Here is a 12,062-nt window from a genome sequence, read left to right as displayed (position 1 = left end):
GAGAGAGAGAGAGAGAGAGAGAGAGAGACAGGAGGAGTAGCGAGAACTTCCAGGCAAAAAGAAAAAGTGACCAGTGAAGTTCGCCTCGATTAGAAAAGTGAAATAGCCGTAGCATCTTTGTAGACGACCAAATTAATTTACTTTTGTGCTATAAAACATCATTTTTTGGGTTTTTTTTGGTCAATTTGATCATTCATACCGATAGAAAGCATTGAGTAATTAGGAAAAATAGGTCTTGTTTCTCACCGGGGGAGAATAGCGAATGCTGGCAAGTCTCACCCGGTGAGAGAAGTCGATAATATTTTTATTCTCACCGGTGAAAATAGCCACTTCCCATTATGGTAGGCTATAGGATAGGGTGGATTAACTCTTGTCCTGCGTCTGTGCTGAGATGCGAATCTTATCAGCAACCGATTACGTCGGACGTTCCGGGCGGGCCGCCGGGGTCACTCAGTGTGTACTGTTGGTGTACAGCCCACGCGCGCGCCGGGAAACGTGTGTTTCGCCATGAATACAGTTGGAGTGCGTTAATCAACGATGAAAATAACGCTCTATCTTTCATAGCTTTCTATTTATAAAGTGTTACAAACACATGAATAACCCCCTCTCATAAGCTGATAAGACATTACGAGCAGTTAAGCCCGTTCGAATAACCTTTCTAGACGCTCTTGTTGTTATGAATGACCTGGGGTTCGAAAGGGGACACTATAGGTCAATTTCCGAATGTTCTGCACTCAAATTGTTCTTTGTACCTGCACAATGGTATTCAAAATTATCAAATAAGCTTATTTTTTATCAGGTAGTATCATTTCATACAAAATCAAGCTCATTTCCTGACTATATCCTTTTGAACTCCTCATGTCTAAGTGGGCCAATTTCTTCTATAATTTCATTTGACGAACATCTAGAGCTACCAACTTGGCATGTTTTGAATGAGACGTATGCCTCAGTTACGAAGGCGGTTCAAGAAGAAGGCCACAAACGCAGACAAACTCAAGCAGACTGACGCACACACACTTGAGCTACGTGAATGCGGATCCGACTCAGGACCCGAATGCAAGGGGAGATGGTGCTCGGCAGGTGTGCGCTGAGCCAGGGGCTAGACAGACGCAGGACCAGAACGCAGGCATAGTGCCGAAATAGGCTTATCGCGTGACATATAAACCCGAGGGTTAATAGCCTCTATACAAAGAGTTTCGGTGATCTTGTAGTTCCGTTCGTTTAAGTCCACGATCCATTTGTTTACATACAGAGAAGAAATCAAGAAGTCTTGAAGACCAAATACTATTCGAATTAGGCTACACAAGGGAGTAGGGATGCAACCTAACTGCAAAACATCAAATTAGTATAAAATTCAGGGTGGCATGCCCCCCTGAACCCCCCACCTACATATTTGTATTAGGTCAAGCCCCCCTGAAACCCCCTTCTCTTGACTTTAAAGAACGAAACTACAAAATCGCCAGAGTTTCTACTACTAACGGCAGGATTTGTTAGACCAGCTGTGAAAGCTAGGAAGGCAATTAAAAAAAAAATTGGTTGGAACTCTTCTACTTGCACTGACACAGAAACTGAAGTGGAAGGCAAGTAGGCTACACAGCAGTAATAATAGTGGGAGGAAGTACTGGCCGACCACCAGTCTGGGTAGTCTAGACTAGAGTCTAGTCTGTAGTCTACGCGGTAGTCTACGGTAGTGTGACAGTCACAGTGGCTATGTTAGGGCACTGGGCACTACTTATTATTTTCTAAATGCCGCTTCCATTAGTTTACAGCTAGATCTAGAACTAGATATCTCGATCTTCTAGATCTAGACATTCTGGGTGTAACATTTTAAATCAGAACGATAATTAAGTCTGAAGTATGAACGTAAGAAGACTGAAAGACAAAATGAAAGTGACACGGCAAATTTGAGTTTCTGACGGGTATAAAAGGCATTCATACATTTGACATAAGGACACACAACACATATTTTTAACCAGGATCTTTAGATCCATACAGAACATATTTATTGATACCTTGAGCTTAGAAAGAAGTTCGCCAGCTTTATCAAGATTGGGCGGCTTTGTATCCCAAACTCGCTTGAGATTCTGGTACACTCCGACAATCTCTTTCAAGTTGGCTGCCATCTTGTTTACTAATGCGGACAAACTGTTTGACTGTGTTTTGATTTGTTGAACATTTAGAAACGTAGTAACGCAGTGAATTCCAGCCTCCTGTTCATTGGTCAAATTTCAGGTTTGCTTTATTCCACATGCTACTTCCGGTGGAGTGGATCGGTTCCTCACCAACAGATCAACATTGGTCTGCTGTGTGAAAAACTGATAGATCTAGCACTGCCAAGAGTTTTGATACTCTCCCCAACCTTTCTGGGTATTGTTTGTCCCGCATTCAAGCAGTCTCTCCGCTAGCATGGAAAACGACATCCTTGATTCCCTAGAAGACTTAGGGTATGCACCTCATGACTGAATAGACTATCTTTTCTTTTCTTGTTCTTCTTGATGGTAAACTGAATGACAAGTCAACAACGTATGAAGTATTGTCTAGAGGGTCTTTTACAGTTAGGCTACTTGACATCATAATGATACTGGTATTAACTTGTACTACATTAGTCTAGATCTAGGGTCTAGAATCTATACTATTTTAAAAGGTAGTTTGATTGATTAGTTATTAAATAATACTTTTACTTTTTGCATGAGAAATATTATGTTTATTTGCCTACTTGAGAAAGAATGCCATTTTGTCACTTGTGTCATAGCTAATCTAGGGCTATGCTATTGACATTGGATTGTCATCCAAGTTAGAAATCACTAGGGCTGGGCCTGTGGCTGATACTGACAGTGACTGATATAGATGCATTTATGCCAAATGACTCTCAACAGACTCGGTCAAGTCAGGTAGTATTGATGATCACGAGTATCCTAGCCGAGTAGCCTAGGTAGTCAGTTGCCTCTGCTGGTCCATTCTTATTACTCGGTAGTAGTAATATTGTATGTGAAGCGTTACATTACTAACGGGAAGCGATTAACATCAACCAGGCTAGGTAGTCACTGCTGAGTTGTCACCTAATTTCCTTATTTGATATAGTCTACATGTTCTTCTTCAATTGATTGTGTAATGATATATAAAATATAATATGGTGACGAGTGGTGTGGGAGGAAGCTCAGCTTTGAGGCTTTCACTTTTTTCCTACAAACCCAGATGCTGTGTAAACAAAAGTGGACAGTTGTATACATCACCCTTGCTGCAACACAGAATTTTATAGCAACCTTTACCTTTCATCACTTTGCAGCTGTTAGTAATAAACTGCATTTATTTACTGCCCACGCCTCTTGTCTGTAGTAGGGACAAGAGGAAGAAATTGCATTCACTTTACTTTAATGAACAAAAATCTTAATTCATTTGTGAGCCAGGTACTCGGGGCCACTGCTGGATGGGAGTGCACTCAATGAGGCTGCTGAGGCAGGAGCTAAGTCTGTGGCTTACACAGAGCTGGTAGAATGGATCGTCTCTCAGCTCGCTGCCTTCTGTGGCATCGATGAGAAGGTCTCAGCTATCCAAGGTATACATGTTTCCTATCCTTCTTGTCAAATTTTTGTACAAATACAGTTTAAATTTTTCCAAGCTGTCCACACATTGGCAAAGAGAAAAGTGGTTGTCTTAGAAAGGTAGACATCTTGCACAGTGTCATTGTAATGCTGGGAAGCGGGATGTAGTCATTTGTACGGGTGATTGTCCTGGACAAGTAATGGTTGGTTGGGACAGGTTCGACAGTATTGATGTTTGGGGCTTTCTTTTCACTGTTACTGAAAATGTACCTTTTAAAAAGTCAGTTTGATTTGTTTTTAAAGTCTCCTATATCGGCCAGTTTCATCAACGGACAAGTCTTTTTTTAAAATTGCATTTATATACGTGGATAATTTAAAAAGTCGCTGTTGTTGGGTGGTTTTAATCAAAGGTCTGTCACATTTCTACAGTGATCAAGGCAGATAAAGGCATCAACGGGGCACGCCGAAAGGGTTTTGTTTCTGAAATGAGACTTGACTTTAGTCTCTTATTAATTATAGAAGCAAAAATATGAAACTTCTACGAAGTTTTGTAAGGTTGTGTTGGAGATCTCAATTGCATAATTTTGTGTCTATTTTTGTAAAAATGCTGAAAGAAAATTTGAGAAACTAATAAACTTCTATTACACTACATTTTGTAGCATTTATTTTTAAAATGTGGTCTTCCATTCTTTAATTTAAACGGCCATTGCTCTTACCAACAAAATGGGACAATTCTTTATTTTTCCTTAGGACCTGGAGATGGAGACAACTTTCTTATGGAGCTCAGTGGATTCTTGCGAGAATTTTGTAAGTGTATTTGATGCTTTTATGCAGTCATTACTTTTCTGGCTACTTCTCTGGTAGTGAAAAAATTGACTTCAGTCTGTCATTAAATTTCATCCAATTAATGTACTTCTCATCTAATACTCTTTTTTTTTGGTTTAAAAGTACCTTGTAGGAGAAGATGGAAAAAAGTTATTTTTTTTACTGGAGATGTGTCTATTGTTTCATTTCTGTACAATTTTTTTTATTTTTGTTACGTTTGCCCGAGTTATTTATTTGTCCAGGCTGGTTTTATCATCTTTTGTAATAAGAAAATTTCTTTCTTTTATCAGCCTGCCCATATTCCACTTTGACGCAAGGTCCGATTGAAGGTCGATTGGCAACCAAAGAGTCTTGCTTACAGCTCCTTGGTAAGTGTGAGGTAGTAGCTCCCACAGGTAATGATAGGAGGTGTTAAATGAGATAAATGTTGTAGGTCAGGTTGTGTGCCAAGGTACTGCTTTAGAGAAACAGACCTGCCAAGCATTCTGAGAAAGACAGTTCTCCAATTTAAAAAAAATATAATTAGAAAATTTTTTTGGGATTGTTGAAGAATTCTAATCTGATTTCCATAAAATCTTGATCTTTTTTTTCTTGAATTGCACTTCTGTCAGATCGAATATAACGTAACAGAAAGAATGTGAAAATACATAACTTTATTTGCTTTCTGAGGGAAACTCATAATTTTGATCATGGAGTGGTCGGCAGGCCTGGTGAAGTTTTTCCATCCCCTGTCCTTGTAAGGAGAGGAACAGAGTTCAGGACTGACAGGATCTAAGGAGTACTTTTCTGTAAGACAAGTAATCTCTCTAAACCTAAGAGTCCGGCGGTCCTGATGATTTTGGTTTAAGCAGACTCCACTGTATATATTTACTTGTACTTCTATGATTGAAACAACAGTCACTGGGTGTCCTGGTTAGCGTGGGAAGATGTGACAAGTTTTTTCACTATTGAAGACATTGGTCGGATGATTAGATTAATTAATTTCTTTAAAGTTCTGTAATACTCAACTTGGATTTTTATTATATGTCCTGAGTGTGTTGAATTTTCAAGTAATGTAGTAACCATGTTTTTGTTATTTCTGATTTGAGATTACAAAATGCTACAACATGTTGGTTATTTTTTATTCTTTAACAGACTACTTGCTTACGGAGCTGGCTAGTGTGAAGATGATAGCATCGAAAAAGCCCGCAGTCCTAGCATCATTGTCGAAGACACCAACGGAGGTCGCAGAGCCGGTGAGAATTGATGTGTTCATGTATCAATAAATTAATGGATTTTTACAGTATTTCAAGAGTTTGAATTTATGGAAAGGTGTTAGATTACAAAAACAAATTCTTAAAGCAAGAAAAGTATAATCGCACTTTGCTGTGGTATGTTTCTGTACAGTGCTGACATTCTTCTTCTAGTTCAGGGGTAGTTTCAGAAACCAGTGCTAACTTGCTCTGTTGTATTGTGAACTAGTCGACGGTTCAGTGTTCTAGTAGGGCCTGATAAGCTCTCTTCTAGTTTGTTAAGGAAACAGTGATAAACTCAAAGCATACCCCACCCGTCTGGGGTGTTTTTTTGCACCTCATGACGATCACAGCCATCTGTTTTCTGTATCGTGTAAAACCTAACTGCAACTTCACAATAACTCCGTGGTGAACCCAGATAATGTGTACAACAAGGTCAAGTAGTTATAAATTAAGGGGGTGGGGGGGAGTTATTATTCTTTTGACTTAAACTGCCATGCTTTGATGTTAGTTTATCTTATCTTGTATTCCCAATTTCTAATCAGTTGTACTTTAGTATGGAAATGTTGGGGCCTTACCAGTAAATATGTTGGTGCTACTCAAGGCATTCGGTGATGAAAAGAAAGAAACCAAAATAAAAGAAACACTCTGTCATGTAAAATTCAGCTCCAGCAGAACATATTCAGTCGTTCTTATTTATATTCTTTTATTGTTTCATCTTAATATTGAAATATCATTGTACTTACTCACATTCCCATAATCAATGATTGTCTCATACAAATAAAATCATTAACATAGCACCCCCCAAAAAAAGGAACATTAGACAAAACAAGAGGCACCAGCAGAGTAAGAATGGATAAAGGTTGGAACTTCCGACAAAGTTTATTTCATCTACAGGTTTAACTGAGGCTCATGAGAGAAATCAACTCTTTCAGCACGCAATGACATTTTTCTTTCTTCTTCCCTTTGTCGTTCAGAGTGGGAGCGAAGAATAAGTATGGATAAAGGTTAGAACTTCCGACAAAGTTTATTTCATCTACAGGTTTTATGTGAGGCTCATGTGAGAAACCGACTCTTTCAGCACGCAATGACATTTTTCTTTCTTCTTCCCTTTGTCTTTCAGAGTGAGAGCGAAGTGGCCAAGTCTCTGAGAGAAATGTTGATGGCTCTGAAGTTTTCCAAGCCTCCTCCCAATATTACAGGTTTTCAGCTGTTCAGCAAGATAGAGAGCAAGGTTTGGCCTCGTCTGTTTTTGTCTCACCTTCTGTCCAGTTTAAATCTGTCCCCGTTGTTTTATGCAAGAAAAATTCTGAAATTCTGCAAACTTAGCCCAAAAATGTGAAATTATGCAGTTCTGTTAATTTTAACAAAGAATGATAAAGGAAAATAATCAGAAATTATGCAAAAAATGATACAATTTTGCTAAATTATGCGGGGTGCATAAAACCACGGGGACAGTAAAATGTACTCCCCCTCCCCCCCCTACCCCATTGCTCTTATTGGGCAGTCAACCCAATCTGTACGTTGTGTTTTACTATCGTATCCAGACGACGTGGGGAACTCTGTGCCACCACTTTCAAAGAGGAAGTTTACTCGTTAATCCGATCCGTACGCTTTGCATAGCAGTGTGTCAAAATGTTTTTTTGAGAAATACTGAAAGTTTCAGTGTAAGAGATCTTCGTACTAGAGGTATTCTAAAATGTGAAGAATACAACCGCGGGGGGTACAAAATGACCTAAGGTCATATGGATAGGGTTGAACAAGTCTTTTGAGAGAGAGGGAGAACTGTAGGGGAGCAGGAAAATTCAACAACTGGTGTGGTACTGCCTGATGGATCTCCAACCAGATTCTAATTGGAATTACAAGCAGATGGACTTTGAGATGGATCCATAGGAGAAAGGGGGGCAGTTATGGATGTGTGCCATCTGCGATGATCCCAACTTTGGAAGACAGATTTGAACAGACAAATAGTTAACCAAATCTCTAAACTTACTCTTTCCCAGGGGGAAAGCAGTACCCTAATGTTTTCTTATTTTACCCTCTTTCTGCGATTCAGAATGATTTTTTGTTGGTTAATGGGCACCCCGATGAGCTCTATTCCTTTTAGTTGGATCTGTATTTTGTCTTATCTGGATGTTGTTTCATGAAATAATAGAGCCAGTACCATTGCAACTCACTTTATCTGTCCCCGTGGTTTTATGCACCCCACATAATTTAGTAAAATTTGATCATTTTTGGCATAATTTCTGAATATTTTCCTTTATCCTTCTTTGTTAAAATTAACAGAATCGTATAATTTCACATTTTTGTTCTCAGTTTACATAATTTCAGAATTTTTCTTGCATAAAACGACGGGGACAGCTTTATAGATCCATCCCTTTTTTTGTTGTTAAGATTTCCATTTCAGTCCCCCCTATTGACAATGAAGTGTTCCTTTCTCATCACCAGGTGAAGGAATTCATGTCCAAGTATCCCAACCAGATCGGCAAACCCTTACTTAAGACTCGGCTATCGGACAAACAGTGGACTCACATCTTGGCCATCAACGACATCTTGTCGGACGAATACCGCGTGAGACGGGAGATGTTGCTCAAACGTCTAGACGTGACCATTCAGTCGTTCAAGTGGTCAGACAAGGCTAAGGTACAGCTAGACCCTTCTTCCTGTAATCCTGCCCTATTGGTGTTTGTTGCTGTGGTCTGTGCTTGATGCTGTGCTTTCTGTTGATAGTTATCTCAACTCTCAATAGTATTTTTAATTAATTTTTATCTTTGTGGCTGTGAGCCGTTGGTTCATTGGCTCTATGGTGATGTGAATTTCCGCTTTTTGAATGTTATAAACTTATTACAGTCGAACCTGCTCAAGTGGTCACCTGCCCAAGACAATCACCGGTTCAAAAACCACTTCTTACCTGCCCCCCCCCCTGCATTTATTCTCTTTTGTAAGGATATAATGATGCTGTCCAAGATGTCTACCTGTCTAACACAGCCACTTTTCTCCTCGACAATGCGCGGCCTTCAAAGCTTCTTAGACAATTTCAATTGTATCATGTCCTGATCTGTTCCAATTAAAAAGTGAGCATTTTTGGCTGTGACATTCTTTTAGTTTCTTGTAAATACATAACGACATAGCTACTCAAAATTTATAATAGTGTTTATCTGAAGCTGAAGAACATTTTGTGACTGGGGGTCTTGCAGATTGGGAGTGTAGTAGCGCAAAAGTTTGACATTTGCGGGATGGTCACTGAGTGAGTGAGATGTTTCTATGAGTTGGTCTTGTTCAATACAGTTTTTGAGTGTTTGCTATGGCAGCATAATGGAACATGGTCTTTTTTTTCTAGGGCTTTTATGGTATTGATAGTTTTATCATGTTCATATAATTATCTATCCTTGTGTACTGTACATTTTTCTTTCTTTCATTTGTGCTATGCAATTATTTTGATTTTTTTTTTTTCAGAGTAAAAAATGTCATCTTCATTTTTCCTTTTTTTTGCTTTGACAGAGTAATGACAACAAGATAGCAGGAGTCTATCAGCCGATCCGACGTCTGCTTGTGTCCAAGACAAATGTTGGAGTTCCGCAAATTCTTGCCGCGAGGGATGGTATGTGAATTATAGGTTATGGAACGTTATGTATGTGGGTAAAGAAACGTTAACTTGACTTTATGGAATGTTTATGAGGGATCACAAGCATTAACTACTTTTTGTGGGGTGTTACATGTTAACCACACCATCTTGAATGTTACATGAATTTTGTGAAATATTTACATGAACACAAGTCTTATTTTCTAGTGCTGTCTATGTGAGCCCTTTTCCATCTCATAAAATTGTTTGTACTATGGAGTCCACTTAAACTAAACTTGGTTAATCCGAAAATAGCGGTAAGTTGAAAGAAAATAGAATCCCCAATTTTTTTTTCTTTGTTTTCGGAGCTACTTCTCCATACTGAAAACCTGGATAAACCGAAGATAAAACAGCGGGTGATCCAGCATATTTAGGTTCAAGTGGACTCTACTGTATGTACGCGTTGCTTCTTCCTGTTTGTGCTTCCCAACTTCGTAATACTTGCTGTGACTGGCTTTTTTCCCCCCCTCCTACTCCTAGACTACATTGCAGTTTCATCATCTATTTTATTTTTTTCAGATTTAACAAGACTGCAGAAAACGAGCAGTGGAGAGGCGAGAGAGAGGAGTAAATGTGCAATAAACAAAGTTCTCATTGGCCGGGTAAGTTTGTCAAAAGGTCCACTTTTAGTGTGCCCAAATGTTGGATTATGATATGAAAGTGCTTTGTCTACTGCCTAGCATACTGACCTGGGCAATATTGTCCACTAGTGAGCAATTCGATAATTTTGTAATAACAAGTGTTATCTTATGCCCCACTTGGAAATACAAGTTGTTGGACGTTACGAAAATGTGGGTGGTTGGCGGGTACTCTGGTGTGGTTTGCTCCTTCATTCCTATGAAACATCTATCATCCTGATCTCTCCCTTCTTTTTTGTCTTTGTTACTCTCTTGTAACACCTCTAATCTTCAGCAAGTGCTGTAAAACTCTTACTAAAATTTGAACTAAATCAACTCGCTAACTGGGTGGTTGGCGGGTGCTCTGGTTTGGTCTGCTTCTTCTTTCCTATCAAACATCTATCGTCCTTATCTCCCCTTCTTCTTTTTTATGTTTGTTACTCTCTTGTAACACCTCTAATCTTCTGGCGCTCATATGACCTTATGCAGTTGCGAGCGCCGTAAAACCTCTACTAAAACAAACAAGTCACTAACTGTCCATTGTGTTTTGTGACGCCAGGTGCCAGACAGAGGCGGGCGTGCCTGGGAGCTGGAACCTCCCCCACCCGAGATGCCGGCCTTCATGAAGAGAGACGCCAGCTCAGGGGGTGAGTTATATGTCTTGTCTTTCTTTTGTACTCTAAGCCTTCATGAAGAGAGACGCCAGCTCGGGGGGTGAGTTGTATTACATCTGTCTTTTTCTTGCACTCTAAGCCTTCTCTTCTTAGAGAGATGCCAGCTCAGGGAGTGAGATATATGTCTTCTCTAGTTTTGTACTTAACACTTTCTCTTCTTAGAGAGATGCCAGGTGAGGGAGTGAGTTATATGTCTTCTCTAGTTTTGTACTTAACACTTTCTCTTCTTAGAGAGATGCCAGATGAGGGAGTGAGTTATATGTCTTCTCTAGTTTTGTACTTTAAGCCTACTCTTCATAGAGAGATGCCAACTCAGGGGGTGAGTTATATATCTGATCTATTTCTTGTACTTTAAGCCTTCATGAAGAGAGATGCCAGCTCTGGGGGTGAGTTATACATCTGTCTTTTGTACTTTAAGCCTTCTCTTCATAGAGAGATGCCAGCTCAGGGAGTGAGTTATTTTCTGTCTTTTTCTTGCACTTTAAGGCTTCATGAAGAGAGATGCCAGCTCAGGGGGTGAGTTATTTTCTGTCTTTTTCTTGCACTTTAAGGCTTCATGAAGAGATGCTGGCTTGGGGGTGAGTTATATCTGCCTTTATGTTGTGCTTTAACTCTTCGTATACGATAGGCTATCTCTCCTTTGTACACAGCCAGTTTTGTCGTCCCAAGTTTGCAGCATCACAAACTTCTCTATAACTCCACTCCTGTTTAATCTCTTTGCATAAATTAAACACCAAACTGAGTGGAAATGAATGACCTGAGTAATAAACATACAGTTTGATATTAGATAGCAAGAAATTGCTGGGGTTTGGTAAATGTTTGTTTCCCCAGTAAACAATGGAACATTGTCGTGAACTGGCTGAACTGGCAGGTTTGCTGTATATTTAAGAGTTAAACCTTCTTAAACAGAAATGCTGATCCAGATAAGATAACCATCTTTGAAATTTATGCTGTACTTAAACATTCACAATTTGTGACTGTGGAAGTTTACCATTCAAATGTTTTTAGCAGGCTATACATAATATGTATGCATTGCTGAAATGTTGAAGACCCTGATGTCTCTACTAGTTTGTACCTTATTGAGGGTCTGTTAAGTCCCCCCCCCCCCACACACACACAAACACACACACACCATTTCGGTGATTTGGACATACACTCTTATTTGTGTTGCAAGTGCCGTTAAACTGTTACTACAAATATTTGATGTGTCCCATGTGCTCATATGACCTTATGCAGTTGCGAGCGCTGTAATACCCTTACCCCCCCCCGAAAAAAACCCAACCAAAAACCTGCGCGCTCATATGACCTTGTGCAGTTGCGAGGGCCATAAAACACTTGCCACCCCCCCCCCCCAAAAAAAAACTTTAAAAAAAACTGTTACTACCCGCTACATGTAAAACTTAAAAAATGTTGTGTATTCTGTTAGTGACATGAGTTCTAATTTTTTTTTACTTGTCTTGTGTTGCAGGTCGGGGTGGTGGAGGATTCCGTGGTGGTGGCCGCGGGGGCTACCAGGGAGGTGGAGGAGGAGGGGGTTATCAGGGAGGGGG

At 39.7% G+C, this 12,062-nt stretch overlaps 2 protein-coding genes across 2 annotated transcripts in view; one reads left to right on the top strand and one right to left on the bottom strand.

The window, feature by feature from the left end:
* The window catches only part of LOC101856650 (26S proteasome non-ATPase regulatory subunit 8), a 10,596-nt gene extending 8,442 nt beyond the window's left edge, over positions 1-2,154 (bottom strand). The window contains exon 1 of the mRNA XM_005096966.3: positions 2,013-2,154. Coding sequence (XP_005097023.1) covers positions 2,013-2,123 — 111 coding nt within the window. The 5' untranslated portion in view covers positions 2,124-2,154. The remainder of the gene's footprint in view (positions 1-2,012) is intronic.
* A 102-nt stretch (positions 2,155-2,256) lies between these two features.
* Positions 2,257-12,062, top strand: LOC101861035 (protein FAM98A; the record flags this gene model as incomplete). The annotated part of the gene is given in 11 exon segments (XM_005096983.3): positions 2,257-2,444; positions 3,408-3,556; positions 4,293-4,349; positions 4,658-4,735; positions 5,502-5,602; positions 6,723-6,833; positions 8,048-8,242; positions 9,101-9,200; positions 9,741-9,823; positions 10,398-10,485; positions 11,981-12,062. Coding segments are annotated over 11 exon segments (1,082 nt in total), but the record flags the coding sequence as incomplete, so codon positions are not given.

The sequence above is a fragment of the Aplysia californica genome, unplaced genomic scaffold (assembly GCF_000002075.1).
Source record: "Aplysia californica isolate F4 #8 unplaced genomic scaffold, AplCal3.0 scaffold00143, whole genome shotgun sequence".
Classification (NCBI taxonomy): Eukaryota; Metazoa; Mollusca; class Gastropoda; order Aplysiida; family Aplysiidae; genus Aplysia; species Aplysia californica.
Note: the sequence above shows the minus strand (reverse complement) of the source record. Positions and strands in the feature narration are given on the sequence as shown.